Source organism: Anser cygnoides, chromosome 5 (genome assembly GCF_040182565.1).
Source record: "Anser cygnoides isolate HZ-2024a breed goose chromosome 5, Taihu_goose_T2T_genome, whole genome shotgun sequence".
Classification (NCBI taxonomy): domain Eukaryota; kingdom Metazoa; phylum Chordata; class Aves; order Anseriformes; family Anatidae; genus Anser; species Anser cygnoides.
In genome coordinates this window covers 37,013,642-37,038,460 of record NC_089877.1, presented here as the reverse complement: position 1 = coordinate 37,038,460, position 24,819 = coordinate 37,013,642, and the positions used below count along the sequence as shown (strand labels likewise).

The 24,819-nt window shown below is 37.8% G+C and overlaps 2 protein-coding genes across 8 annotated transcripts in view; both read left to right on the top strand.

The window, feature by feature from the left end:
* UEVLD (UEV and lactate/malate dehyrogenase domains) overlaps nt 1–10,956 on the top strand; it is a 19,092-nt gene extending 8,136 nt beyond the window's left edge. For 4 of the 7 annotated variants that reach the window (XM_048053489.2, XM_013191640.3, XM_048053486.2 and 1 more), the window contains 8 exons: nt 30–200; nt 1,149–1,322; nt 1,874–1,958; nt 2,606–2,729; nt 3,961–4,121; nt 7,960–8,044; nt 10,208–10,273; nt 10,819–10,956. In XM_048053489.2, coding sequence (XP_047909446.2) covers nt 30–200; nt 1,149–1,322; nt 1,874–1,958; nt 2,606–2,729; nt 3,961–4,121; nt 7,960–8,044; nt 10,208–10,237 — 830 coding nt within the window. In that variant the 3' untranslated portion in view covers nt 10,238–10,273; nt 10,819–10,956. Of the gene's footprint in view, nt 1–29; nt 201–1,148; nt 1,323–1,873; nt 1,959–2,605; nt 2,730–3,960; nt 4,738–7,959; nt 8,045–10,207; nt 10,275–10,818 lie in introns of those variants that run through there. The other 3 variants (XM_048053490.2, XM_066998938.1, XM_048053488.2) reach the window with 3 other exon arrangements.
* On the top strand, nt 10,908–24,819 carry TSG101 (tumor susceptibility 101). Its single transcript, XM_066997586.1, has 5 exons — nt 10,908–10,982; nt 12,358–12,484; nt 21,815–22,017; nt 23,471–23,710; nt 24,730–24,819. Exons 1-5 carry the CDS (start codon nt 10,908–10,910, stop codon nt 24,817–24,819), a joined length of 735 nt encoding a protein of 244 aa, XP_066853687.1.

Sequence of the window (24,819 nt, the reverse complement as noted above, 5' to 3'; positions counted from 1 at the left end):
TTTAAAACACATTCTGTTTATATTTCCAGATTTTTCTGCTTCAGCTGATTCGAAAGTTGTGGTGCTCACGGTTAACTCTCTGGGTGATGCTCAGACTTACCTTGATGTCATACAGAGCAATGTGGACTTGTTCAGGGGAATTATCCCAGCAGTATCACGCTACAGTCAGAACTCTGTTCTGCTTGTTGCTTCCCATCCAGGTGCGCTGGTACTTCACCTAATGTTCTGTCCCTGCAATGGCTTTCTTTTTGGGCTGTTTTAAAAGTACATTACTGCAGAATGCACCCACTTAGTCAGAAATTCTTGGTACTCTGAAAGATATTTTCCTTTTCAGCATTGAGCAGGACACTGTCTTTGAGGGGGTTTTTCTTAACTGTTACCAAGGTAAAAGAAAATAGCGTACTTTGTTTTGTTTAAAAGGTATGTATTTCTGCATATTTCTGTATGTAGCTTAAATGTCGCTGTACCTACAAGATTAGCATCCATTAGCTGCTGTCTTGTCAGCTGTTTTATGTGTGCGTTTCTCCTGTGCAGTAAGCATAGATGTGTGTGTGTCATGTACCATGTGATCAGACTCGCAGACTACTAATAGGTGTAATGTAGTGTCACTAGTGAACATTGCAGCTGTATTGGGGGGGGGAAATCCAAATCTCTTTGGTAAGGAATACTGTGAAATAAGAAAAGCAAAACACAACTTAAAGGGCAAGAAGTATGTGTGACCTTGTCTGTCCTGCAAACAGGCTGAAGACATTGCTAGCCCTTTTCTATTTTTCAAGTGCTTCGTGGCCTTCCTATCATTTAGAGCTGTGGAAATGGAAAAAAGATTTCCTGCCTTGTGGGGAGGAAGAAACTCTGGCTGCATTAAACTTAGAAGCACATGAGGGCTTTGGTATAGGGAAACATAGTGACTCATTTTGAAGTTTCCCTTGACTTCTCTTAAAACTTAACTTGGTCTGTGAATCTTCTTTGCCTCCTCCCCACCTGACCTGGTGTTTTGGTTGAACGGAACTACTGAAGTGTTCATGCATGCTTTTGCCTTTTCTAAAGAAAACAAGTCCATCCTGAGTTTTGTAACTGACTAATAGTTTACAGTTGGGCTGAGTTTTGATTGATCCTTTATTGTCAGCATATTTTTCTTTCACATATAGTTGAAGTAATGACGTATGTGTCATGGAAGCTCAGTGCATTTCCCAAAAGTAGAGTTATTGGAGTAGGTGGCAATCTGGATACCGAGAGATTTCAGTATATACTCGCAAACCTTTTGCAAGCACAGGCACTGGGAAAAGATGCTTGGATTGTTGGTGAACAAGGGGAAGACAAAGGTAAAGTGATACGGTGTCATGACTGTGAGTATTTAATGTTCTGCCAGTACTTAACTAATTGAGAAAAGTATTGAAGGTAGTCATGAACGGGGTAGTAAAATTTTTATAATGTAGTTCAAAAGAATAAGATTGTGGTCTATGACCAGGTCTGTAGACCTGGGGTGTTTGCAAAAGTATTTTACGTTTGTCACAGTAAAAGAAAATACAACCTTGAATGCTTTTTAATTGGTGTAACGATGTAGATTAGATTGAAAGAGAAAGGAAGTGTGCTATAATGTGTAGCAGGCTACTGCTAATGTAAAAATTATTGCCTATTAATTCATTTTTAAGCAAGTGTCTCTGTACTGTCAAGTACTACTTCAGAGTTTTATTTCATCTGTCTAGAGACCCTTAGTGGGTCATCAACTACATTTGTCTTGTTACGGGGGAAGGAAAGTTTGGAACCTTGCTTTTTTTTTTTTTTTTTTTTTTCCCTTTTCCCCACCCTGTCTGGTCCCTATTTTAGTCACTGTTTAGATGGAGATTTAAATGCTATGTTTGTTTCTATCTAGTACTCTCATGGACCAGTTGTAACTCACATGCAAATCAAACTGAAACAATGGCTGCTCATAATTCAAAGGAAAAAGTGGCTAACAGGTAATGCCATTATAATCTTAAGGTTTTTCCTTCATGTTCAAATACTTGAAGTTTGCAGGGATTTTGTTTTTCTTCTGTTCTTCATGAAGAGGAGGAAGTTTGCTCTAAAATTTCCACAGTTTCTGAGTTTCTATGAATGTGTAGGTCTGTGTGTCACTCATTTTTATGTAAGAGTATATACCTGCTGATTTTCTAATGTTTTTAATAATGTTGTGTCTGCAATGGTATCTAATGACAAGACAAGCTTTGTAGAATATACGTGAGAACATCAGAGCTGCCGGTTCAATTATGTCCGTTTTAAAAAAAAAAAGGGGGGGGGGGGGGGGCAAGCTTTCTGGCATAATTTTCTCAGAGTTTGTGCAGAAGCAGTTTACTTCAAAGTGAAGTAGAAGTTTGGATCAATTTACCTGATTTATTTATCCACTCCTTGACAGAAAAAGGAATTGTTACTGCTGTGGGTAAAATATATATTAATAATTTCTTGAAGGAATGTCTTTATTCTCTTCTGTTGTTTCCCAAATAAAAGAGTCATGTTTTTATGATATGCTTATATGCCTGTAGGGTTTTACATATGAACCAAAAAAAAGTAATAATTTAAATAATGAAAATCTAAACAGCGTTTTCTCCCCTTTTTGTGGTTTATGTAGAGCTATGGAAATCCTAAAGGGAAAAGGTCAGAGATCTTGGTCTGTTGGGCTCTCGGTTGCTGATTTGACTGACAGTATACTGAAAGATAAAAGAAAGGTTCATTCTGTATCCACCCTGGCAAAGGTAAATGGGTTATCTTTTGGTTGGCACTGTAATGATGTTATTTATACTGGAAAGCCTCTGTTCAGAAGTAGCACTGTTTTCATGACTTTCTTCCAACAACCACCTTCAGTTCTAGTCCAAGCGAAGCATAAACCAGTTGTTGTGTTAACCTGAAACCAATATTAAAAGTGGATTGTCTTACCCCAAAATACAAATGTTTAGATGGAAAATGTGGTCAAGGTTGCTGACCAGCTCCCCAGGAACAGCTGGATTTGGCAAACGAAGAGAAATGTGTCACAATTTAAGTGCTCATTGTTGAATGTAGATTTTTGTGGGGATCAAAAGAGTTCAGTATCATTTATTAAAGTATAAATTTTCTGACATTATTTTATTTGACCAGCTTTGAAACAGCTGTTTTTGTTACTCCTTGATTCTTTACATTGAGGAAATCATTAAACTCCATTTAACTTAAAATTGTAGACTAGACTTTGTGTGAAGTTTACCCAAGAGGCTTCATTAAAGCTCTAAGTCATTTCAAATGAGTAAAAAAGAGGTAGAAGCATTTATTGGTCACTTCTACTTACAGGACTCGGAAGGATGGTTCACGTTCTCAGTGCAGGGAAGTTGAGCACAAAAGGCTGCTCACTGTAATCAAGTACAGATATACAGCTCATTTCATCATTGTGTTTTCAAGTGAAGTTTTTAATTCTTTATGAACTAAATGCAAAAGTAGAGGAGTCTCTTAAATTACAGTTAAACTTACTAGTTAGAGTAACTACAGAAAGTAAAATTTCATGTACAGATCCTAAAAAGAAACAAAATCAATAGTGTAAACTTGAGCTACAATGATGTAACGTTGGTGAAGTCTCTCACAGAATGAATACATGATCAATACTCAAAAAATATTCCCAGGAGGGATTTTTGTTTTCCCAAAGAAATTCCCCAGCTAAATTGTATCCTGTAGTATCAGCTTGGCCTGCATCGTAAAGGTCTGATATATTTATGTTGGGAAACTCTTCCAAGTGTAGCATGATTCAAGATATTTTTTAATTCACACTGTAATATCTTATAGTTTCTGTACAGTAAAGCATTGCACGGGGTCTAAAAAGTGGAATTCGAGCTATGCAAAATCATGCCATGTGATGAAATCTCCTTGCTTAATTAACATTATCAAGTCACTTTGTGGTTCTGTGCTTCAGATAAAGATCAGCAGAAATAAATAACTGACAGTGTTCTTTGCATGTTGTTTCAGGGATGTTGCAATATAAACAGTGAAGTATTTTTAAGTCTTCCATGTATTCTTGGAACCAGTGGAGTGATTGAAGTGGTCAAACTAGAAGAAGATCCATTAGTGCAAGAGAAACTGCAGAGCAGTGCAGGATCAATTCATGACCTTCAGCAGCAGCTCAAACTGTAAGCACCAGGGAAGCCGCAGCGTCTGCTCACAGAAGCTGGAGATCTGCTGGGCACAACTGGTTGCTCAGTGTATACGGTTTTCTGTATAAGACAAGATTTTTTTTCATTTGCCTACCACAGTGCTTTCTTTATGTGGATTTGGTTTACATTATTTAACACTGCACTGCCCAGTACAAATTTCTGTCTTGAAAAGTGCACTTTGGGTAACCAAAATGTGGAGATGAATGTGCAAGAATGCTTTATGTAAATTCAGGTGATATTTGTCTGTAGTATTTCCTTTTTCCCCAGCTAATTATGGCCTGGTTCTTGTTTTATTCCTAACTTCGCACCTCAGTAGGACACCGTCTAGGACAGGAGCTTACCCAGCTCCTTGGACACTCCAGCGAGAATCCTTCCTCCTCGTTCCACGCGCTGCCTGAGGGACTTGTGTAGCACATGGCTGGTTGTAAGGCAGCTCGTAGGGGCAGCAGGGGCTGCGCTTTGGGAGCTTGATCTTTGGTACTTAATGTCTAACGTCAATGGACTCCGTCCTTGTGGGTTATGAAGGGGGATAAAAGCCTGATTTAATAGTACACTGAAGTACATATGGATTTCTGTTGTACGTTTAATGATGCCTGAGGCTTTCTGGCCGTGACTGGTACATTTTGTGAGGGCGCTCAGGGCATCGAGGGGCGCCCCTCAGGGGCAGCCGGGGCACCACAGGGTTCAGATGGCAGCGGGGGGGAGGGGGGGAGAGGCGGGGCCGGGCGGAAGGCGCCGCCCGGGAAGCGCCGTCAGGGCCGGGCGGAAGCGGCCGCGCGGGCGCTTCCTGTTTGGGCCGGGGGCGGGCGGGCGGCGCCGCCATGGCGTTCTCGGAGAGCCAGCTGAAGAAGATGCTCGCCAAGGTAGCGCCGCGGCGGGGCGGCGGCTGTCCCCGGCGGCGGGGGAGCGCGGGGTGAGGGCCGCGGCGGGGCGGGGGGCCGCGGGGGCGTGGGGAAGGGAAAGGAGCCGTACGGTCAGCTTTGTGCCTCAGGACCCGAAAGCCGTGGCAGGGTGAGGCGTTATTCCTCGCCGGGCTCGCTCGGAGGCACGTAGTGACGGCTGTGGTGTTCTGCGGGCGAAAAGCGAGCCTCGTCCAGCTGCTGGGAGTGACAGCCCCCGAGGTACCCAGAAGTACCCGTCTCTAGGCACCTAACGGGAGTTATGGGCTTTGTTCTGGGGGATGTTGTTGTAATAAAGTTAAGTCGTATTGTTTGCACAATGTAAACGTGACATATGATAGACAAAGATGTGATCAAAACGGATGGGTCCTTCACCTGCAAAGGATCAGAAGCACCTCTCCTGTTGTCAGCTCGAAAATGAATGCTGAATGCTAACTCGGTGCCAGCAAGTGACGGTGTGTTTGTATTCACCTGTCTTTCATTAATGAGTGACTGACATGCCACGGGAGGTGGGGGGAAAGAATCAAAGCTGACCCCTTGTCCTCATCTCTTTTCCGTTCCACCCTGCCTCACCCCCATTTTATTGCCCCCAGTGCCATCTGACTTTCTGTAGGTAAGTTCAGTGAAAGGTGCAGTGAATTGAGCAGTTCATGAAAAGTGAAGTTACTGTTTCAGCACTTTTTTGTATTTTTCAATAATAGTTCCACTTTCTGTTCTATAGAGGAAATCTAAGGAGTAGGCGTAGCTGTGTGTGAGATACCAAAACACTAAGCCCCGGCTCGGGAGAACACAAACTCGTAGTTTAATTTCAGGTATTGACCTGCTGCCTGATCCTGGCAAGCTTCATCTCTTTGCGGCCTGTTACCTGATATGTTGAATGAGGAAGATGCATTTGCCATCTGATACTTGAGGAGGAAAAAAAAAACAACTTAAAAATCAAGGGTTTAGAATAATCAATTTTAGTTAGCTTTATAGAGATCGCTAGGATCTTGCATTTTCCAGAGGGATTTTGGCATTTCTTGGAAATCCTCAGTTACTTCCTATATGAACATAGAAAAAGATTGTCTTGTAATATCAGTATTACTATGTCTGCTAAGCAAGCAGGCGCTGTTTTTGTCTGTTTTTTGATTAAACTGACCTGAGACCCTTGTGCTACAAGCAGATTTAAATCCTTATTCCAAATCCTTATGTTTGGTAGGAGCTTCTGTTAGTGAAAGCCTGTTTTGGTTTTGTTCTTTTTGTTCTTCTGATTGTGCCAATCTTCTTGAGCCTACATCCTGTACTGTAAGGTGTGTTCCTATAAACGATCCCCTCTTTTTTTTACATGGCTGGAGAAGTGCTCTCACTCCTGCTGTAGAACCACATCTGGTGATGGGGGCACTCACTGCCCTTCTCCAGCCTGGCCGCACTCTGCCCTTGTTTGAAAGTTGCTCTTGTGGGTAATGGGATCGTTTATATGACAGATTTCTGCTTTCATGTTAAAATTTGAGGTACTCTTGACTTGCTTTCTGAGTTACTAAGCTTGGACTGGTGGAAGGCCTCAAAATTGTCCGGTGTAAATAGATATTAGATATTTTATCACATTCGTTAATGAGTAAAATCCTGGAGTTGCAGCTTTTGGTAGACTAAGGTGTTAGGGGAAGTGACGGGGCATGCTCAGCCCAACTCCTCAAGGAATAGTTGTGATGCCCAGTGGTAGTAGCATCTATGTCAGTCTCTGTAGATATTAGAAAAAAGTGTTAGTTTCCAAGTTTCACAACTCAGGGGTGTTTGTCAGAGCAAAGGTGACCCTTAGCCATGGCACCAGGCTTTGCTCTTGGATAACGTTGGAATTCATTTGTTGCCAGCGTCTGTGTGTGTTGGGTTCCAGTCTGCATTGTGGAGAGTCATGGAGGAATGAAGGGACGCTGTCTGTGGTCCCTGAGACACCTGAAGATTGCCTTTTTACAGAGCTGCACCACCCGGTGAAACCAGCTCTCTGCTGGTCAGGAGCATCTCCTCCGTTGTCTGGGGGTTCTTGTTCTGAGACTTGAGTTCTGTGCTGAGACTCGCTCCCTGCTCCCAGGGAAAGCAAGGGGATGAAACTGGTGGTGTTATCAATAATATGGTGCCTTGAAATGTCTGCTTTCTAGTTTGTAATAATAATAGCAATTGTAATAATAATAGCAATTGATTAGTGCCGTGGTACCAGTGCTATGAAAGTCGTCTGTGAAGTTCAGATTGTACATAGCTGTGCATGAGGAATGTTTAAAATGTCACACTATTGGTTCAGAGATGCAGGTGGGTTTTTTTTGTTGTTGTTGTTTTTTAGATCCACAAATACTCTCATGGCCAAGGGTATTCTTTTGTTTCTCATAGTTATCCTTTGTTTTCTTCATATTTGTATTACAAATTGTATTAAAAACTTTAAAACTGCGCAAAATTCTTTAGAGCGTTTCTACTTTGTGGTTATTGTGTGTGTCCAGAAGAGGATTCAATAATTTTCCTTGCTTTTCTAAATGAAGTAGATTTAGTTTTTTTGATAACGGCATGTGGGTAATTTTAATTTCAAACAGAAGATATCAAGTGTTTGTCAGTTGGAAAGGTATATGGCAGTTTGTTTTGCAGAACTTCTGGTAAATACCATGTCTCAGTATTTGGCTTAGCTTAAAATATTGCATTGGTTATGGTAGAACATCAATGAAAATGTGATAGCTTTCCCAAAACTACTTGATCTGTAGACTGTTATTTAAGAATAAAAGCATCCTAACATGTTGTTAAAATTGGGTAAATTATATAGGAAGTGGAGTGCAGAAGAATGTCTGTATATTATCAGTGTAAACTCTCATAAACGCAGGTTATTTTGTGAAACAAAACCAAATTAAATTACAGTGAAGCTTTAGGCTCTAAAAATATTCTTTCTGTTTGTTTTGTAGTATAAGTACAGAGACCTCACTGTGCAGGAGACGACCAGCGTTATTACTCAGTACAAGGACCTCAAACCTGTTATGGATTCATATGGTAAGTCTGCGTGACAAAGTTTTTGTTACTGAATTGTTGTTGTTTTACATATATTTGGTAGCTTTTGTGGGAATTAAGGAGATTAAAGCTAGAATATAGAATTTTAAGATAATCTTTCTGATCTTTGACATCAACACTGGAAACAGACGGTAATACAGAAAAGTTAGCTAATGTGCCAAGGAGTGTTGCATTTTGCCACAGTTAAAATTTATTTGATCGGTCGGAGGTTGGTACTCTGGAAATTGCTGGTATCTTATGAATTGTGGGGGTTTTACCCTGCTGAGCAGCTAACTCCACCCCAACTGCTTTCTCACTTGCCCTCCTCAAAAGAAGAGGGTTCAGCTGCTCAGCAGGTGAACCCACCACACAAATTCAGCTTTGCTGTGATACAAAGACATTTTTGGAGTTCTGTCTATTTAGAAAGTACAGTAAGTTAATGTACAAGTACTTCATTAAAAATGAATATTTGTGGCAGTGCTTTAAAGTATGAGGAAAGCAGTCATGCATATAGAAAACTGGTATGAGGGGTTTTGTAATGTAAATTAACAATGACTTAATCACTGTTAGCTTTTTTTTAAAGGCTTTGTGTAAATTTCAGTATGTTAAAATGCAATTTAGGGTCAGTTTCAGAGGGTTGAGGGTGTGATTTCTCAAAATACAGTGAGCCAGTGTAGCTGCTGATCACCTTCTGTTATTGTGGGTGGTGAGGCCCTGGCACAGGCTGCTGGGGGAAGCTGTGGACACCCCATCCCTGGAGGTGTTCAAGGCCAGGCTGGATGGGGCTCTGGGCAGCCTGGGCTGGTGGGAGGTGTCTCTGCCCGTGGCAGAGGGTTGGAATTAGATGACCTTTAAGGTCCCTTCCAACCCAAACCATTCTGTGATTATCTCTGTCACCTGTAGGATTCCTCTGTGAGACAGTTCATATTAATAAAATATGATAAAAAAAATTCATAGTACTTTGCTTTCTAGATTACAGTCTGGATTGACAAGAATTGAGGAGGGATGTAGGCAGGTAGAAGATAAACGAGTTTTAACTTGAAGTGCTCCAAGCCAGCAGCTGTCATGGAAGTAAAAAATATATATTTTTATATTAATAATAATATAACAGTAATAATAAATTGTGCAGTGGCCAGAGAATCAAAAGCAATCGTGAAAAGTCTGTGGTTGGAATCCCCTACACAAGTTTGCAATTACAATGGAGTGATCAGAATTCCAAATAGCACTGAGCTGTAGCATGAAGCTTGTTTGTTACCTCTCTCTTCCTAAGCTTCCTTGGAAGGTTGAGCACAGAACTACTTACAGATGGCTGGTACTGTTTGGAGCTGTGAAATGAGAGATGAGAAAATGGTTACGTTGCTGTTGAGATAATTTTCAAGTTTGTAGTAATAAAGTAGTATATACCCCCCATATAAGTCCTGACGTGTTCTGTCTACCTTTGTAGAACGTTAGCAAAATAATTGTATATGGTCAGCTACATTTGAAGTATGACTAGAAGCTTTCAGAAGAGATTAAGAAAATAAGTTTTATTACCAAAAGTTGATTTATTAAGCCAAGAGTAATCCATTGTTTTGAAACCTGGACACAGTGACTCAAAACTGAGGTCAGGGTTCCTGTGCTTTTTGTGAACAAAGACCAAGATGTGGCTGCAAGTCAAGTGTTAGTCTTTTCTTCCTCTTCAGTGTACTATTTGGTTAAATTGCCTTTAATGGTGATGTAACAAATGTAATGCCTGTGGCCAAGTAGTTCTTGGTAGTCTTGCTGACATGCTTGTTTGGAGAAAGCATAAGGAATTCTCTGTAATCCTCAGATAAAAGTTGTTACTTATAAATGGAATTGAAATTATCCTTGTAGCAGTTCTTATGATGAGCAATTTGTATGGTTCCTACATGTTCTGCTTGGACTCTGAGGAGACAGTTTTATTCGCGGTGAAGGTAGCTTGACAGCAGTCAGTCAGTGTTTTCTCAGAAATACATTATTCGTAAGAGGTTACCTCACTGTAGACGACCATTTACTAGTCTGTAGATATGGAAGAGCAGAACTTTTCAATGTACTTACTTACAGGTAACGTCTGCATTTACACTAGCAAATAGATAGGATATAACCTGAACAGAGATCAACACAACAAATGGGTTTCCTTTAAAAACACTGTTTGTTCCCTTTCAGTTTTTAACGACGGCTCATCTAGAGAGCTGATGAGCCTGAGTGGAACCATTCCGGTGTCTTACAGAGGTATGCTATTATTATTATCAATAATAATCATCAATATTGCCACCCTTATATTCCCAAATCACATTTAAAACTGTTCAGATTTTAGTGGTTCAACTTCAGTACTTCCGTGATCGTTATTTTTGTGAAATCCTTTACTTAACCACAGTATATTTGCCCTAGCTTTGCTGTGGAATAAAATTTTAGTGTGCATCATTGCTTCTTCATGCCTGTACAGCTCTGTAACTTGTGTTTATCTTTCAGTACTGCGTGTGTTTCAACTTCTCTAATTGAATGTTGCAAACCACTTATTGCTGCAGCTAAGGATAATTCAGATTAGAATCTTGTAATGTTACATTGCGGAATAAATGAGATAATGTATTAGTGGTAAACAGTAATTGTAAATGAAAGTTAAATTATTCTGAGTGCATCACCATATCAGGAACTCTTCATTTGAGTGTTGTCAGTAGATACTGTGTCAGTGCAGTTGAATTTACTGGTGATACAAGTTCTAAAAATCTGAATGCAAAAGAACAGAACTTCTAAAATCTTTCAAAACTTCTTTTTAGGTAACACATACAATATCCCAATTTGCTTGTGGCTGCTGGACACCTACCCTTTCAACCCCCCAATCTGTTTTGTTAAACCCACTAGCTCAATGACAATAAAGACAGGGAAGCATGTTGATGCGAATGGAAAGATATACCTTCCTTACCTGCATGAGTGGAAATACGTAAGTATAAGGAACTTGAAATTGTTAAATTGCTCTTCTGAATTTCTTTAGATATTTGTACCATTTATAACAAAAAGCATAGTCCTATTTACTTGGCATCTTAAACCATTTTTTTAAAGAAAGCAACTGCTTATTGTTTTTAATGTCTTAAAGTTCCGAATGTTGTGTTCTCTGTTGCCTGGTTAATTGTGCCTTTAGTGGCAGCTTGTCTGATTGAACAGTGCAGCATGGGCTTCCTTGCCTGGCAGAACACTGATATGAAGATAAGAATATTTACTGTGAGATAAGAGTGTTTACTCAAGGCAAATTATAAATTCTGTGAAGCATCTCTTGGTTGACATTAATCCGTGATGAAAATGGACTGCTGCCATGAGCATTTGGACTACTTGAGGCACACTTTACTGGAGCTCTGAGTATATGTATTTGCTTTACTAATAAAGAAAGGCATTGAGCAGTACAGGTTTCAGAGAAGTTTTGACCAAAGCATGGATATTTAAAGAAAATAAAATATGCTGACAAAGTCAGAAGAACCTGACAAGATGCACAGTTCTATCAAAAGTGATTAGCAGCAATAAATTTAATAAGCATGGGTGGTAGTTCAGCACTTGTGTGGTAATAGTGGAAAGATCAGCACATAGGTCTTGCACAAGCGGGAGGATCATCTAAGATGCAGATAATATGGAATTGATTTTACTTGAGAGATTGGTAAGAATAAAATAAATTTGTTTTTTGGATTACTTGAGTGGATTGCAGAGATAAGAAAATCAAGAAATAGGGTCCTTAATCTAGTACTGCGTTCATGAAGCTTGCCTTTCATTTGGAGAAATGAAATCATACCTATAAAAAAGTAGTTACAAACTGTGAGAAAACCAGTGTAGTTATACTTAAAGGAGGTTTACATGCAACTCCTTAAATGGGCCAGATTATTTTCTGTTTAGCCATTCTGAGCCGGAGCAAAAGCTGTGTTGTATTAACTTGGAATGTCCCAAAACTTACTGAGCTGTGCTTTTTTTGTGTGGAAGAGCTGATTTAAGTTTCGGGAAATTATAATAATCCATCATCGTGCAGTCATCTGCGGTCATTTATTGCCCTGTGGTTGATATGGCACTACGTGCTAACCAGGTTATTCTGGAGCTAAATACTCAGAATCGTGTATTCCTCTGTACTGTTTTGAATACCAGTTAGCTAGGTTGCAATCTGTAAAGGAATCCATAAAGAAAGTTAAATATACATGTGTGGGTGTTTGTGTATATGCATACAAACAAATGAAAGGATGGCTTTTCAGAGCTGATAGGATGGTACCATGTTGTTGTTAGAGTCAGGTAAACTAACTGCCAGCATAAATCAACAACTTCTGATTCGCTTATCCTCACAGCCTCAGTCAGACTTGCTGGAACTGATTCAAGTTATGATCGTGGTGTTTGGTGAGGAACCTCCAGTCTTTTCTCGGCCTACTGTTTCAGCAGGCTACCCACCATACCAGGCAACTGGCCCACCAACTAGTAAGTGGTCGTGGCTACCGATTTCCACAAATGCTCTCGTTAATATTCCAAAGTGTGGTGGTGTTCTGCATGGTTTGTTTAGAAATTATACTACGCTAAAGTGGCTTTCTGTACTGATGCATAATGAATTCACTTGTGCTGTGCTAGACCTTTTTGATCTATTGGAAGAATGTATATGTTTGGTTGTTTTTTTTGGCTTTTGGAAGCAGGGGAAAAATCAAGGTTGTATTGTGTGGGGGGAAGCAGAAAAAGATAACAAGACAAACGAACAACACACACGCTTTCCCTCCCCCCAAATCAAAACAACTGCTAATGTGTCAACATTCAGGGATATCTTTAAAAAGACATTATTGAGATAACTGTATCTTAATGTTTTTTGTATTTTGATAATACAAGTACATCTGTTAAGAGCTTCCTGAAACATTTCGTATGCCAGAATCCTACTGCTTGTGTTGCCCACGTGCACAATCATATTTGTTTGTCTTTTTAATAATTGCTGGCTGAAATGAAAACAAAAACCTGCCTCATGATTTTTCAGGCTTCTCTGTTGATTTGGTACTCTGATTTAGGACACATTTTATTGCAAAAACTCTCAAACTGTCAAAAATATTTAAAATATTTTAATATTTTAAGTTTATAAATTTTTGGAAGCAACTTAATTTAAAGACTGAGGATGGGCGGGGGGGCAGAAAAGTGGGAAACAGAAAAGAGAAGACTGAATTGGATGGGAAGAAAACAGAGTAGAGCTACCCATGAAAGACTAAGGGGGGGGGGGAAGCAGATAAGCTGCAGAGTATTTAATGGTATTGTAACAGTTCTACTTAATTCATTGGTAGGCTGATTTTATTTGGGGTTATATTTTTGCAGTTTTTAAGGCTGTGTAGTTTTGAATGAAATAAGTCTTTTATGAGATCATAGTTGCATCTAAAAAAAAATTAGTCATTTCACAGAGAAAACTTTATATTAAGGTCTTAGTCTCTTAACACATGAGAAGAGGGGTAGCAAACATAAATGGGACCATTAGAGATAGTTGGCTATAGGTAAGTGTTTGGGGCTTTTTAGCTTGTCCAGTGCTAACCTTCCTAACCATGAGAGCACTAGGTAACTCAACAAACAAGCTGTTGTGATTTTCCAGGAACAGCAGGTGTCAGCACAGTGTAGTTTTAGTGGAGACTGTGACCTGTATTGTGCTTTCAGGGAGGATCAACTGAAACATCACACAGTTTTGTTCCTTTGTAGTCACTTATGGCTAGTATAGCTGAAGTAATTTTAATGGAAATGTTTCAGGATTTTCACATTATTAATAGCTGCTTAGATTTATTACAGTATTACTAGAGTAGTTGTTTTTTCATTTTAAAGGCAATTGGTCTCATTTTCAAGTTCTAGATAATGCTGTTTAAGAAATAAAGCACTTTAATTAAAAAAGTTAAAATTTAAAAATCCTGAATCATTTGAAAGTGCTTGAGGATGCAGGTAGCTAGATAGGCTTAAAAAAAAAAAAGTAAAATGGTAATACTCCTAAAATTACTATAAATATGTAATAAATTCTAATCATAATTTTTGTAATAGAATCAGATTTCTAAGAAGAAACTTGAAATTGCTAAGGCTGTGTTAAAGCCTTAGACATTTATATTTGCTGATAAAAGTTTTTTAGAAGTATAACTTCTAAATGGCAGAAATTGCTAAACAGCATGATTGGATTGTTAAACAGCTAATCAACTGTTAAGCCTAAATACTGTGAAGGTACTTAAGTTATACGCTCATAATTTAGTGAGTAGAGAACAATGACTCATTAGAAAGGTTATTTTCTTTTTGTCATCTATAATATAAAATATGAAGACAAAATTCATCAGGTCTGTCATCTCTAACACACCCATTTTTTGAGTTCTCGTGCTGCAGAGACTTTCTTATGCATTCATGGTTTACTTAGTACAATTGCTCACTGCGTTTTTAATTTGATATACTTTTTTATCCATGCATTGGTGGATTTATATTTAAAGTAATTAAGAAAATAAATATGCAGTGAAAGATGTTCTAACTAGCAGTTCTAAGGAAAGTGTGATGTTCTTTTCCTCCAAAAATACGTGAAATCGTTATTTTGTTTAGCTTCCTATGTGCCAGGCATGCCAGGTGGGATAACTCCCTATCCACCGGGAAGCACTGCAAACCCAAGGTAAGAACTATTTTAACCACTTTGCATCATCATTTACATAAGATGGTTTCACTGAATAGAATCTGGTCTCATTTCTATTCTGTTTCTTACGGTGGATTTGGATCTCGTTATTTATCTCCTAGTTGTCATGTCTGCTATGTGTGCTCATGAGTGAGGACAGAACTCTTGTCAATAGCCAAAAGAAAGTTTGAGACAGGTGTAGTTTTCTTACTGTTGTTTAAACTGTAATGTAGTTAGGTGACAGTTATGTTTTCAAAATGATTACCTAACTCCACGTTCTCTTGTTTCACTTGTATAATGAATTTGGTTTTATAAGGTTATGCTTGATTGCTGTATAAAGGCACGTACTCTCAACTGGGCAATTCAAGTGATTGGACAAAACAATTGCTGGATTAATGTGAACCTTCATGTGTTTTCTTCCTCCCTATGCCCGATCTTGTTTCACAGGCATTAAAAACTGACAGTGAGTCACAACAGAGTACCTCCTGGTAATAGTTTAAAGAGTTGTTTGGAATGAACTTGTAGTCTTCCACAATATTCTTTGGCAGTTAGAAAAGGAGCAGTTTGTACTTCGGCTTTGGCTCTGCTCTCACCATTAGTGTTCTATTTTATAGCAAAACCTGTTTATCACAGCGTTACAATCTCCATTCAGAAAGCTCTGCTAACCCAGTTTTCTCTGGGCATCGTGTTTTCACATGTAGATATGACTCTGCGTGTCAGAGTCATACAGCAGAGAACTGTTGTTGAAGAAACTAATGACTGTCTTTTAGAAAATGAAGAATATTTAACTTAGAATTTCACTTCGATGATCTTAGAACTTTTCAGCAAGTACATATTGCTTTCAAGTGTACTTTTATAGATTTTTAGAAGATGAGAAATTCTTAGCAGCAGGAAGTTAACCTTACCCCCAAAAGGTTAAAATTGCAAAGACCAAGAGGCACTTCAAATGTAATTACCATCTTTGTGAAGATTTCATTTAAGTAGTTGTAGGTAGCTAATACTCTAGAAAAATACCTAAATCTTAAGTAACTAACAAAACTAATTCAGAGCACTCTAAGAGAACTTGAAGGGCACAAAATGATTTTAAAAGCCTTCTATTAATACGAAATAAAACGTTTGCTTTAAGTATGTTATGTAAAAAAGTGAAAATGAATAAACCTTTTCCAGAATGATTACAGTTCTTTCTTAGCAAGTAGCAAGACGTTGATTGCTTTCTACCTAAAGTTTTTCATACTGTTTTTATTATTAACATCCTTATGTCCTGATTCTGTTAAGAGCATATGAGGAGTTGCTATAGTATATAACATTTAGATTTAAGAGAAAAAAAAAAAAGTAAGCATCGGGGTGTATGTTTTAAGGAGCGAAAAACAGGAATTTTGATAAGTTCTTAGGGCAATTTTTTGCCTCCTAAATAGACCTATTTAAAGTGTTCTTAATGTATTTTGCATAGCATTTTTGCATTTACATGAAACAGTTCAGTAGTCTTCCTGTTAATATTCTTATAATATTAAAGATTATTAGAATTGATTTTTTTTGTCAGTTTGGAGCTAGAATTATTAGCTTTGGATAGTTTAGGGTTTTAGAAAGGAAAGTTAGATATTAAAAGGCAAAAATGAGTGATTAAAGAGAAATTGGTATGATCCAAATGCCTGACCAGGAAATAACTAGGTAGGGCTTCAGATAAAATGGTATCATCTTAAATTATATGAGAAAGACAAGTTGTGAAAGATGTTAATGGGAACAGGAAAAGAGAGAAAGTATAACGTGGCCTGCAGTTTAAGCATTTTATTATGTCAATAAGTATTTAATATGGAGACATAAAGGCGATATGCTAACATTATTTGACTATTTGTAAAATATCACCTATGTATTTCTTTCTTTGTCAAAGCAGCTACCCAAACTACCCTTATCCAGGTGGTGTTCCGTTTCCAGCAACCACTAGTGTTCAGTACTACCCTTCTCAGCCTCCTGTGACTACTGTTGGTGAGTAGCTTTGAAAGTATCTCTTTGAATTGAAGCTTCCCACTGAAATTGATATGCAAAGAGAGACAATGGGAAAAGGAATTTATTGTTCTTAACGTGACCTTCTAAGATACTGATCTTGAACGGAGGGAAAAAAAAATTCTTTCTTCAAGTAACATTATTACACATTTTGCATCCTTTGCCTTTCACTTTATTCACTCAGTTTGTTAAATTCCTGGCTGTATACAATACATTGTGTCTGCTCTCTGAATATGTTGAAAAAACAGTACATGTAACCACCTTAAGATGTTTTTCTTCCCCTTCACCCATTAACCGCAGGTGTCTTTTGATTGTATTGCTCTTTGTTCATGGTCTTGGCTTTTAAAAATGCTTTTGTCCTCACTTAATCATCTACTAGTCTCAGTTTATATATATACTTATACTTTTACTGCAAAAGTCCTAAAGCAGAGGTTTTCAATGAATTTGGAATAAACTTGTTTTTTATTGCATCTTTCTTCTTCTGCCTCTTTGCTTCGTGACATTATCTACTTGTTAGTATGTAATATTCTTTCTTCCCTTCAGCAGCAAGACCTAGGATATTAACTCGTATCTTTTCCCATTTTGCTGCTTGGTTGCCCTGTGTTGGCAAAAAATAAACCAGCTTGGCTTCTGTTCTGTCCTTCATTTTTAGTGTGAGTACGTGTAATGGATTGGGAACCAGTGATAAATATCTAATTAAGTAGGAAGGTGGTGCAGTGACTTTGCAATTGGGTAGTCCTTTTGGAGCAGTTACATGATAAGGATACAGACACTTCTGTCACCTTGGTCAGAATATCAGTCATTTGTAATCTCTTGCGCTGCAATTAAAAAGCACATCCACAGGTTCTTAATGTAATGTGTAAGCTCACAAATATTTATACATATTCATCACTCCAGAACCATGTGTATTTTGAGGCTTTAGTTCACCTTCTTGGGAACAAGGCAAGCTCACAGATTGGCAAAGGAAGATGGTTGCTTCAACTTACTCTTAAAAAAAAAAGTGAGTTCTGTTGTTCTACAACTAAGAAACAAGAAGTCATATTTTGCATTTTTTGAGCCTCATCCCATCCTTCATGTCCAAGTTATTTCAGCTTTCTGAATTACAGAAGTGTTCTCCGTTGGCTGTTTAGTGGTCATTTCCACTCTGAGGTGATGTGTGGCTACTGTACACTCTACAAGAAATCTGCTGTCCCAGCCAAGGCGCATTCAGTGTTGGGGGGGTTGCTGGCTCTTTGAGGGTTGGTAGTCCCCACTGGCTCTCATTGTCAGACATGCAGTAGGCTGTTAGGAACTTTTCTAGGGAACATCAGCTTTCTGCAGCGTCTCTCAAAGCAGATTCAGTTTTGATTTTATGTGGTAGAGTTAATTTAAAATACAGATGTCATATTTAACTACTTTTCTTCCTTTTCATTCCCAGTGAAGATGAACAGGTGGAGTATCTGCCAAGTATTATAGCAGACTTTTCACAGGTCCTGAGTTAGGTTATCTGGTATCATGTTGTAGTGCTGGATTTTACAGTGGCAATTTAACATTAGACAGCTTCCTTTGATGCAGCTAGGTAAAAGTCATGCACCTGCTGTGTATGGTTTATCTCATGCAACATGAAATGCAAAGATGTCCCTTTAATCGTCCAGTGTATTTACAGTAAACTTCTTTTACTTTAAACTGCAAACGTTTATTTCCTATTCAGATTTTTTTCTGCTGTTGTTGGACTATGGTTTATCATACTAGCTTATTGGGAACATAGCAGGAGCTAAAATTTGAGAATTTTGTTTGTATGGTGGCAGGGTGTTTCCTTCAGTGAGCTTAGTTTGGATTGAATGAAAATACAGAGTAGCTTAATTTTTTTTAATAATAGCCAGTTTTTCAAGTAGTCCTTCAGTTGTTGTTTTTTTTCTTTCTGTTCTGTCATCTGCCATTAATTACCTGATGCAGTTCGTAGTGCTTCTCTAAGGTCATGTCTGAAACCAGACTCTGCCTGGTAAAGGTTAAGGGTTTCAGTGCTCTCTGGATTTACAGGCTTTGTGCCATAAAATCTCCCCCAAGCTGGGCTAATTATGGAAGTGACAGAAAATGCTACGGGTTCATGCTCTTTAGGAAGACATATAGAATCTAACTGATGGTCCCTCATATGTGCAAAGACCTTTTTCTTACCTGTTGACACTTGTATGAGAACTTTCATTGTTAGGTGTATTGTGACTTTTTTTTCCTGTCCTGCTTTACTGTTAAAGCAAACCTTTTAAAAATAACCCAGAGTGAGAGATACCAGAAAAAAAGTAGAATTGATTGCTAAGTCTGGCGTGTTAGAGGTTAATAATACTGTCTAAAGTGAACTTTATTATTTTAAAATTACGCAAATTCTGTTGCAATTTTTATGTAAGAAACACATCAGTAATTGTTCCGCTTGTTCCGCTTAGCAGGGGAGGTCCAAAAAATTCTTTGGATGTTTTAAGGATTCTCTGAGGTGTGTGGGGTCTTGTCAACTACATTTTGCTAGTATAACAATACCAACAGGTACTCGAAATACAATTTGGTTTTGTTTGGTTTTGAAAACAGTTATGCTCAGACCCTAACAGAAAAGTGTTATTTTTTTGATTCAGATGTTTTTTTTTGTCTTAAGGCAGAACTGAAATTTTTAGACAGCATGTTCCAGATTGTTGCTGGTTATCAGGAAGATATGTACCCTAATCAAAGATACTCTACTGATGGAATTTCACTGAAACAGACCACCTTTTTCCTTATATTATTGTAATCTTATTTGGGGTTAGGGTAGTAGTCCAGTTTTTCAGTACTACTAACAGCATACTCAAATGTGTTTATCACTGTTTATCTTAGTGTACTTAACTGGAAAAATACTAATCTTGGAACTACTGTGTTTAAATGGCAAAATTAATGTACAGTTAGAGTTGCTTGCTTGCTTTTGCTTCTTCTGAGGTCTTGTGGTTATTAAGAAAGATGTAGAGATTGGTTGGATTTCAGCTGATTTGAGACATTTTCTGAACATTTGGGAAAAAAGAACAAGAGATGTTAATGCTTTTGTCTTTAGCAATGTAAGATAGATGAGATCCTTGATGAGTATTTTTTCAGTTGTGTTATCTAGAGAACTGAGAAGTATGATGTATGTAATGATGTAACAACTTCAGGGTTTTAATGGCTACATATCTGGATAAAAAGATATTTTTGGTACAATTTATTTCTGTGAATTTCCCTTCCAGTTACAGAACTTCAGATCTCTCTGCATTTCATCCATAGAAATTGGAGGATTTGGACACAAAAAATTGCAATAATTCTTGCTTGCTTTATTAGTAGTTATGGTTAACTGAAACTTGACCTTAAAAGGTGTAAGGCACAAGCATGGGAAAACTGCCTCTGCATTTTTTTCTAATAGAGGAATGGTTGAAGTGGTTTCTGAGGAATACTGGTAGAATCCAGCAACGAGTAGCCAATTCACATTCCCTAGAGCAATCTAAGTTTTCACGATCTGCAGACAAGCAAAACTTTCTGAGGTCAATATTGAGAGTCCACCTTTTTTATTTTAAAAGGTGGAAGTCGCACAGACTCTTGAAATAAGGTAGTCTCATAGAAAGGCTGACTTGCAAAAGCAATAGGTAATATTTAGGCTTAAATGTGAAAGCCTCTAACGTTTTAGAGGGTGAGGGACTAGTGAAATGTGTTAAATTTACTATTATTTATGGATGGAACTGTGATTTAATGAATTGAAATTACAAGTTGTACTTAGCAATCATCTACATAGTAACCTCAGTTACATAGCAGTGTCAGCTGCTGTTTTAACTAACACTGATCAATTTAGAAACTAGTTATATAATACAAGAACAATAGCGGCTACTGATCTGTTTCACTACTACTAAAATAACTCTTTTTAAGTTTCTGGGCACCATGAACCAAGTGAAACTGATAAATTAGTATAACTGAGATCAAATTGTATTTCATCATGATTTTCATCATGTATTCATTATATCATGAAATACATGATATTCATTATGTATATGTACATATATGTATATATATCATGTATATACATGATATTCATCGTGTATTTCATCATGCTGTAGCTAAAATAGAGTAGAATATTTGCTCACCTCTGTTAGAATCGTAAAATGAATTTCACAGCACCTCTGTATGCTTGATTTAATGCTTTTTATGCAACTAACATAAAAGAAATGTTTTGTCCAGGGAGAATTTTTACAGGTTCTTCGTGGTTGCCTTTAGTAAACCTCTTCCTCCCTCTCCCATCATTACATTATCATCCTGCAGAAGTTATTTTTTAAAAAAAATGTAGGCCCAGTATAATACGGAACATCTTTCTAAAAGTCTGCCATCTACTTTTAGTCTGCTAAAACTTCTCTATAAATGAAATTCTAATATAATTGATTTGCATTTCTGTTTTTAGTAAATATTGCTTGTTAAAGGAAGATTATCTTAATAAACCAACAGATGTTCTGTACGAATACTGATTGTTTTACTGTCTTCCCATGCCTGCCCTAGGCTGGCTGAAAGAGAAAGATAATTGTGAAACTAACTGTAAAGAGTAGAGCATGTTGTAGCTTTTGAATCAATGTCCAGTAACTTGTCAGCTAGGCCCTGTCAGAAGTAGAAAACAGCAGTAGTTAAAATATTTTTCATTGTCATTATTTCTGTTAGCATAGTGTCCATCTATTTTTCATGAATCTTTAAAATAAGTAATTGGTAAGCCTCCAAATAGAGCACCTCCAGGCAAATTTTCTGTCTTAGGCCAGCTGTTATATTATTTGTGATTGAACACATGTATCTGTTAATTCCTACAGAGTTCACTGGAAATTCAGTCATCTTTCAAAGACTTAGGCTAACAACATCTGTAGATTTTAGGGGAAAATGGCCAGCCTATTTTTAAATTAAAGCAATTCCTGTGGACGCAGGAATAGTAAAGTGGATAAATGGATTCATACTCTTAAATTTACTTGTTGTACACATTAATATTTCTTTTTATTGCTCTGTGGCCTCTTCACAGCTTCTGGAAACTGTTTTAGAAAATATTTCTCTTACTATTCTATATTGCAAAGTATACACAGCAAGATAGCCATTTTCTCCAAACTGGCTTTATATTGAAGCCAGTGCGGAAGAGAGTTAATTTTGTGCTTGTGAATTTCCTTGTGCAGGACCCAGTAGAGATGGAACTATCAGTGAAGATACTATTCGAGCTTCCCTTATTTCAGCAGTCAGTGATAAACTGAGATGGCGGATGAAAGAAGAAATGGATCGTGCACAAGCTGAACTCAATGCCTTGAAACGGACAGAAGAAGACCTGAAGAAAGGACACCAGAAACTGGAAGAGATGGTAACTCGCCTGGATCAAGAAGTGGTAAGCAGAGATGAAACACTGCTCTATATCCGATTATTTCTAGCAGGGAACAGAAGTACGTGACTAATTCGTATTTAGCACGAGAGAAATACCAAAACATCCGCTGCACTGCTTTTCAAGTGTATATTCTCTTTCTAAATTGAGGTGCACGTATTCAGGAGAGATGAGTTGGAAATAGCAGTGATCCTAAAACACATCGTGCCATGTCTTAAAAATGTTGTTGTTCGATACTAGAGGAACAGTATTGATGTTTTTGCACATCCTCTCTGGAAAAGACGATGAATGTTGTGGTAGTGTTTAATCACTGTGTCGCCATTTCTGGCTGATAATGTACAACGGTAGCACTGGAGAACATTGCAGTGTCTTAGTGCAGAGATGCTGAGTTTAGTCACAGCTTCGTTGTGTAACTCCAGTTTTCCTTTCCAAACGAGAGTCTCTCCTACTCCTTATGCTCAGAACTTATTGCTAAGTTTTTTATTAAGGTCTGATTTCTGCTTACTGTATCTGCTGCTTGCATTCTTGTTTGGGAGTAAGATTTTGGGACTAATGATCAGTTTCTGAAACAATCAGCTCAGTGTTCATATACTGTTTAAAAAAAAGTGACTGTTAGAAGTTGTAAATAAGGAGCAGAGAACAGGGAATACCATTATGTCATTATATAAATCTGTGATGTGCCCACAGTGAATGCAGTGTGTAATTGTAGTCTTCGCTATCTTAGAAAGGAAGGACATAATAGAACTGCAGATGTGTGATAAAAAGGCAAGAAGGGTGATCCAAGGGTGATCACACGTGAGCAAGCTTGCATTGGAAAAAGACAGAGTGGGTCGGGGGAAAAGTGGAATCTGATAATGGTCTGTATGGCTTTGAGTAATATGAGGAGAACAGATGTGTATAGTTTCTTCCAGTTGGTTAGCTGTGGGACATCGAAAATATCGGGAAGCAAATTCAAACGGAGGTGTTCACTATTTCTTTTACAGATAAATTATAGTTACCATTGGTGGTAAAGCCAGCATGTTTTGTTTGTTTCTTCTCAATACAGCTTAGAGTTTGTGTCATGCTCAGCAGACTTATCTAGGAACTTACTACAAAGGACACATTTCCAAAGAAAATAATTATTTTGGCTTTGCTTTTTCATTATTATTATATTTAACTGGTTTAAACCACTGATTTTCCTCATGTAGAACCTTCAAAACACTGAGGCTGTTACTGTGCCTTCTCTAAAATTAAAGTTGATAGTGGATTGACATGACAATCTAAAACAGCTTTTTAAATGATAGAATCTCGAATATATAGAGTGCTAGCCCTTTTTTTTGTAAAAATCATAGTAAAGGTGTATAGAGATGTAAAGAATCAACTGGCATTTCTAAAAATATTGACAGTTATCAAGATAGCTTGACAGAAGATGACATTCAGCCCTCTAGAGCTAAGAAATAAACTTCTTCAATGTTTTTAGGCTGAAGTTGACAAGAACATTGAACTTCTCAAGAAGAAGGATGAGGAGCTCAGTTCTGCCTTAGAGAAAATGGAAAATCAATCAGAAAATAATGATATAGATGAAGTTATCATTCCTACGGCACCTCTTTACAAGCAGATCCTGAACTTATATGCAGAGGAAAATGCAATTGAAGACACCATTTTTTATCTTGGGGAAGCACTGAGACGTGGCGTGATAGATCTAGATGTCTTTTTAAAGGTAGGCTTCTTGGGATGGTTTAAGACGTGTTTTAAATGTGTTTAAATCCCTTGAACTCTTGTGTTCAGCTTATTAATGATGTTTTCACTGAGTACAGAAGCACATATGGGTAGAAACAAAAGTTTTGAAAGAGGAATTTCAAAATTAACATGAAGGATCAATTTTAAAAGCATTATAGATATGAACTCATCATCAGAAAGGTACAATAGTTTCAACACAAGCTTTCCTTTGGATTTAGATTACTGATTTTGGAGAAACTAAGGGTGACTAGAGTACTCAGTCAGCTTTTCACTTGCAGTCTATGGATGCATCTGCTGAGGCAAACACTGGAGTGTTAGACTGATAGAAATAAAAAGTGGAAGGAGACCTCGAGAAGCCAGCTAGTTGTGCACCTCTAGCAGAGACCTTCTTAGAGTATTTATTCCCTTTCTTTGCTGTGTGTGGTGGGTGGCACTTGAAATTAAAACAGAATTCTTACTTTGAATATATTAATAACACTTTTTTGGAGAATGGAACTTCCCAACATGGTTGTCTGAATTGGATCTGAAAAGTTAGTGTGCAAAAGTGTCACCCAGTGACCCCAAGACAATGTTACGAGGCTTACCAGTCTTGTCTCTTTCTAACGGGTAGGTTTCCCCAAGTCACCACATCAGCTTGGCTTTTAACATTCAGCAGACAATGCACCAGGTAGAAACATACTATTTCCTTCTTAGGTAGCTTGCTAGTTTAAAAAAAAAAAAGTCTTCTCCCCCATGGGAAGTACACGTTGCATCTCCTATATGATAAGAACTTGTGTAGAACTAATTATTAAATCACAAAAATATACTATAGTGATTGCATTTGGTAGCCATTTACAATTATAAGCCAAGAAAATACCATTTGGAGAATTAATGTTTCCAAAAATAAACATCCCGTTTGGGTCATGGACTATGTCATGTTTTCAAAATTTGGATTGCTGTAGAATTAAGATGTTTATCAGAACTTTCCCAATAGCCAGCTGTTTTTATTCTGTTTTTCAGCATGTACGTCTTCTGTCTCGCAAGCAGTTCCAGCTGAGAGCATTAATGCAGAAAGCAAGGAAGACTGCTGGACTCAGTGATCTCTACTAA

Excerpts from the sequence above, each read along its gene's own strand:
- TSG101 (XM_066997586.1), top strand. The coding sequence starts at position 10,908 with ATGACAATAAAGACAGGGAAGCATGTTGATGCGAATGGAAAGATATAC. Across the intron at positions 10,983-12,357 it reads ACCTGCATGAGTGGAAATAC|CCTCAGTCAGACTTGCTGGA; the intron begins GTAAGTATAAGG and ends TTATCCTCACAG. Across the intron at positions 23,711-24,729 it reads ATCTAGATGTCTTTTTAAAG|CATGTACGTCTTCTGTCTCG; the intron begins GTAGGCTTCTTG and ends TCTGTTTTTCAG.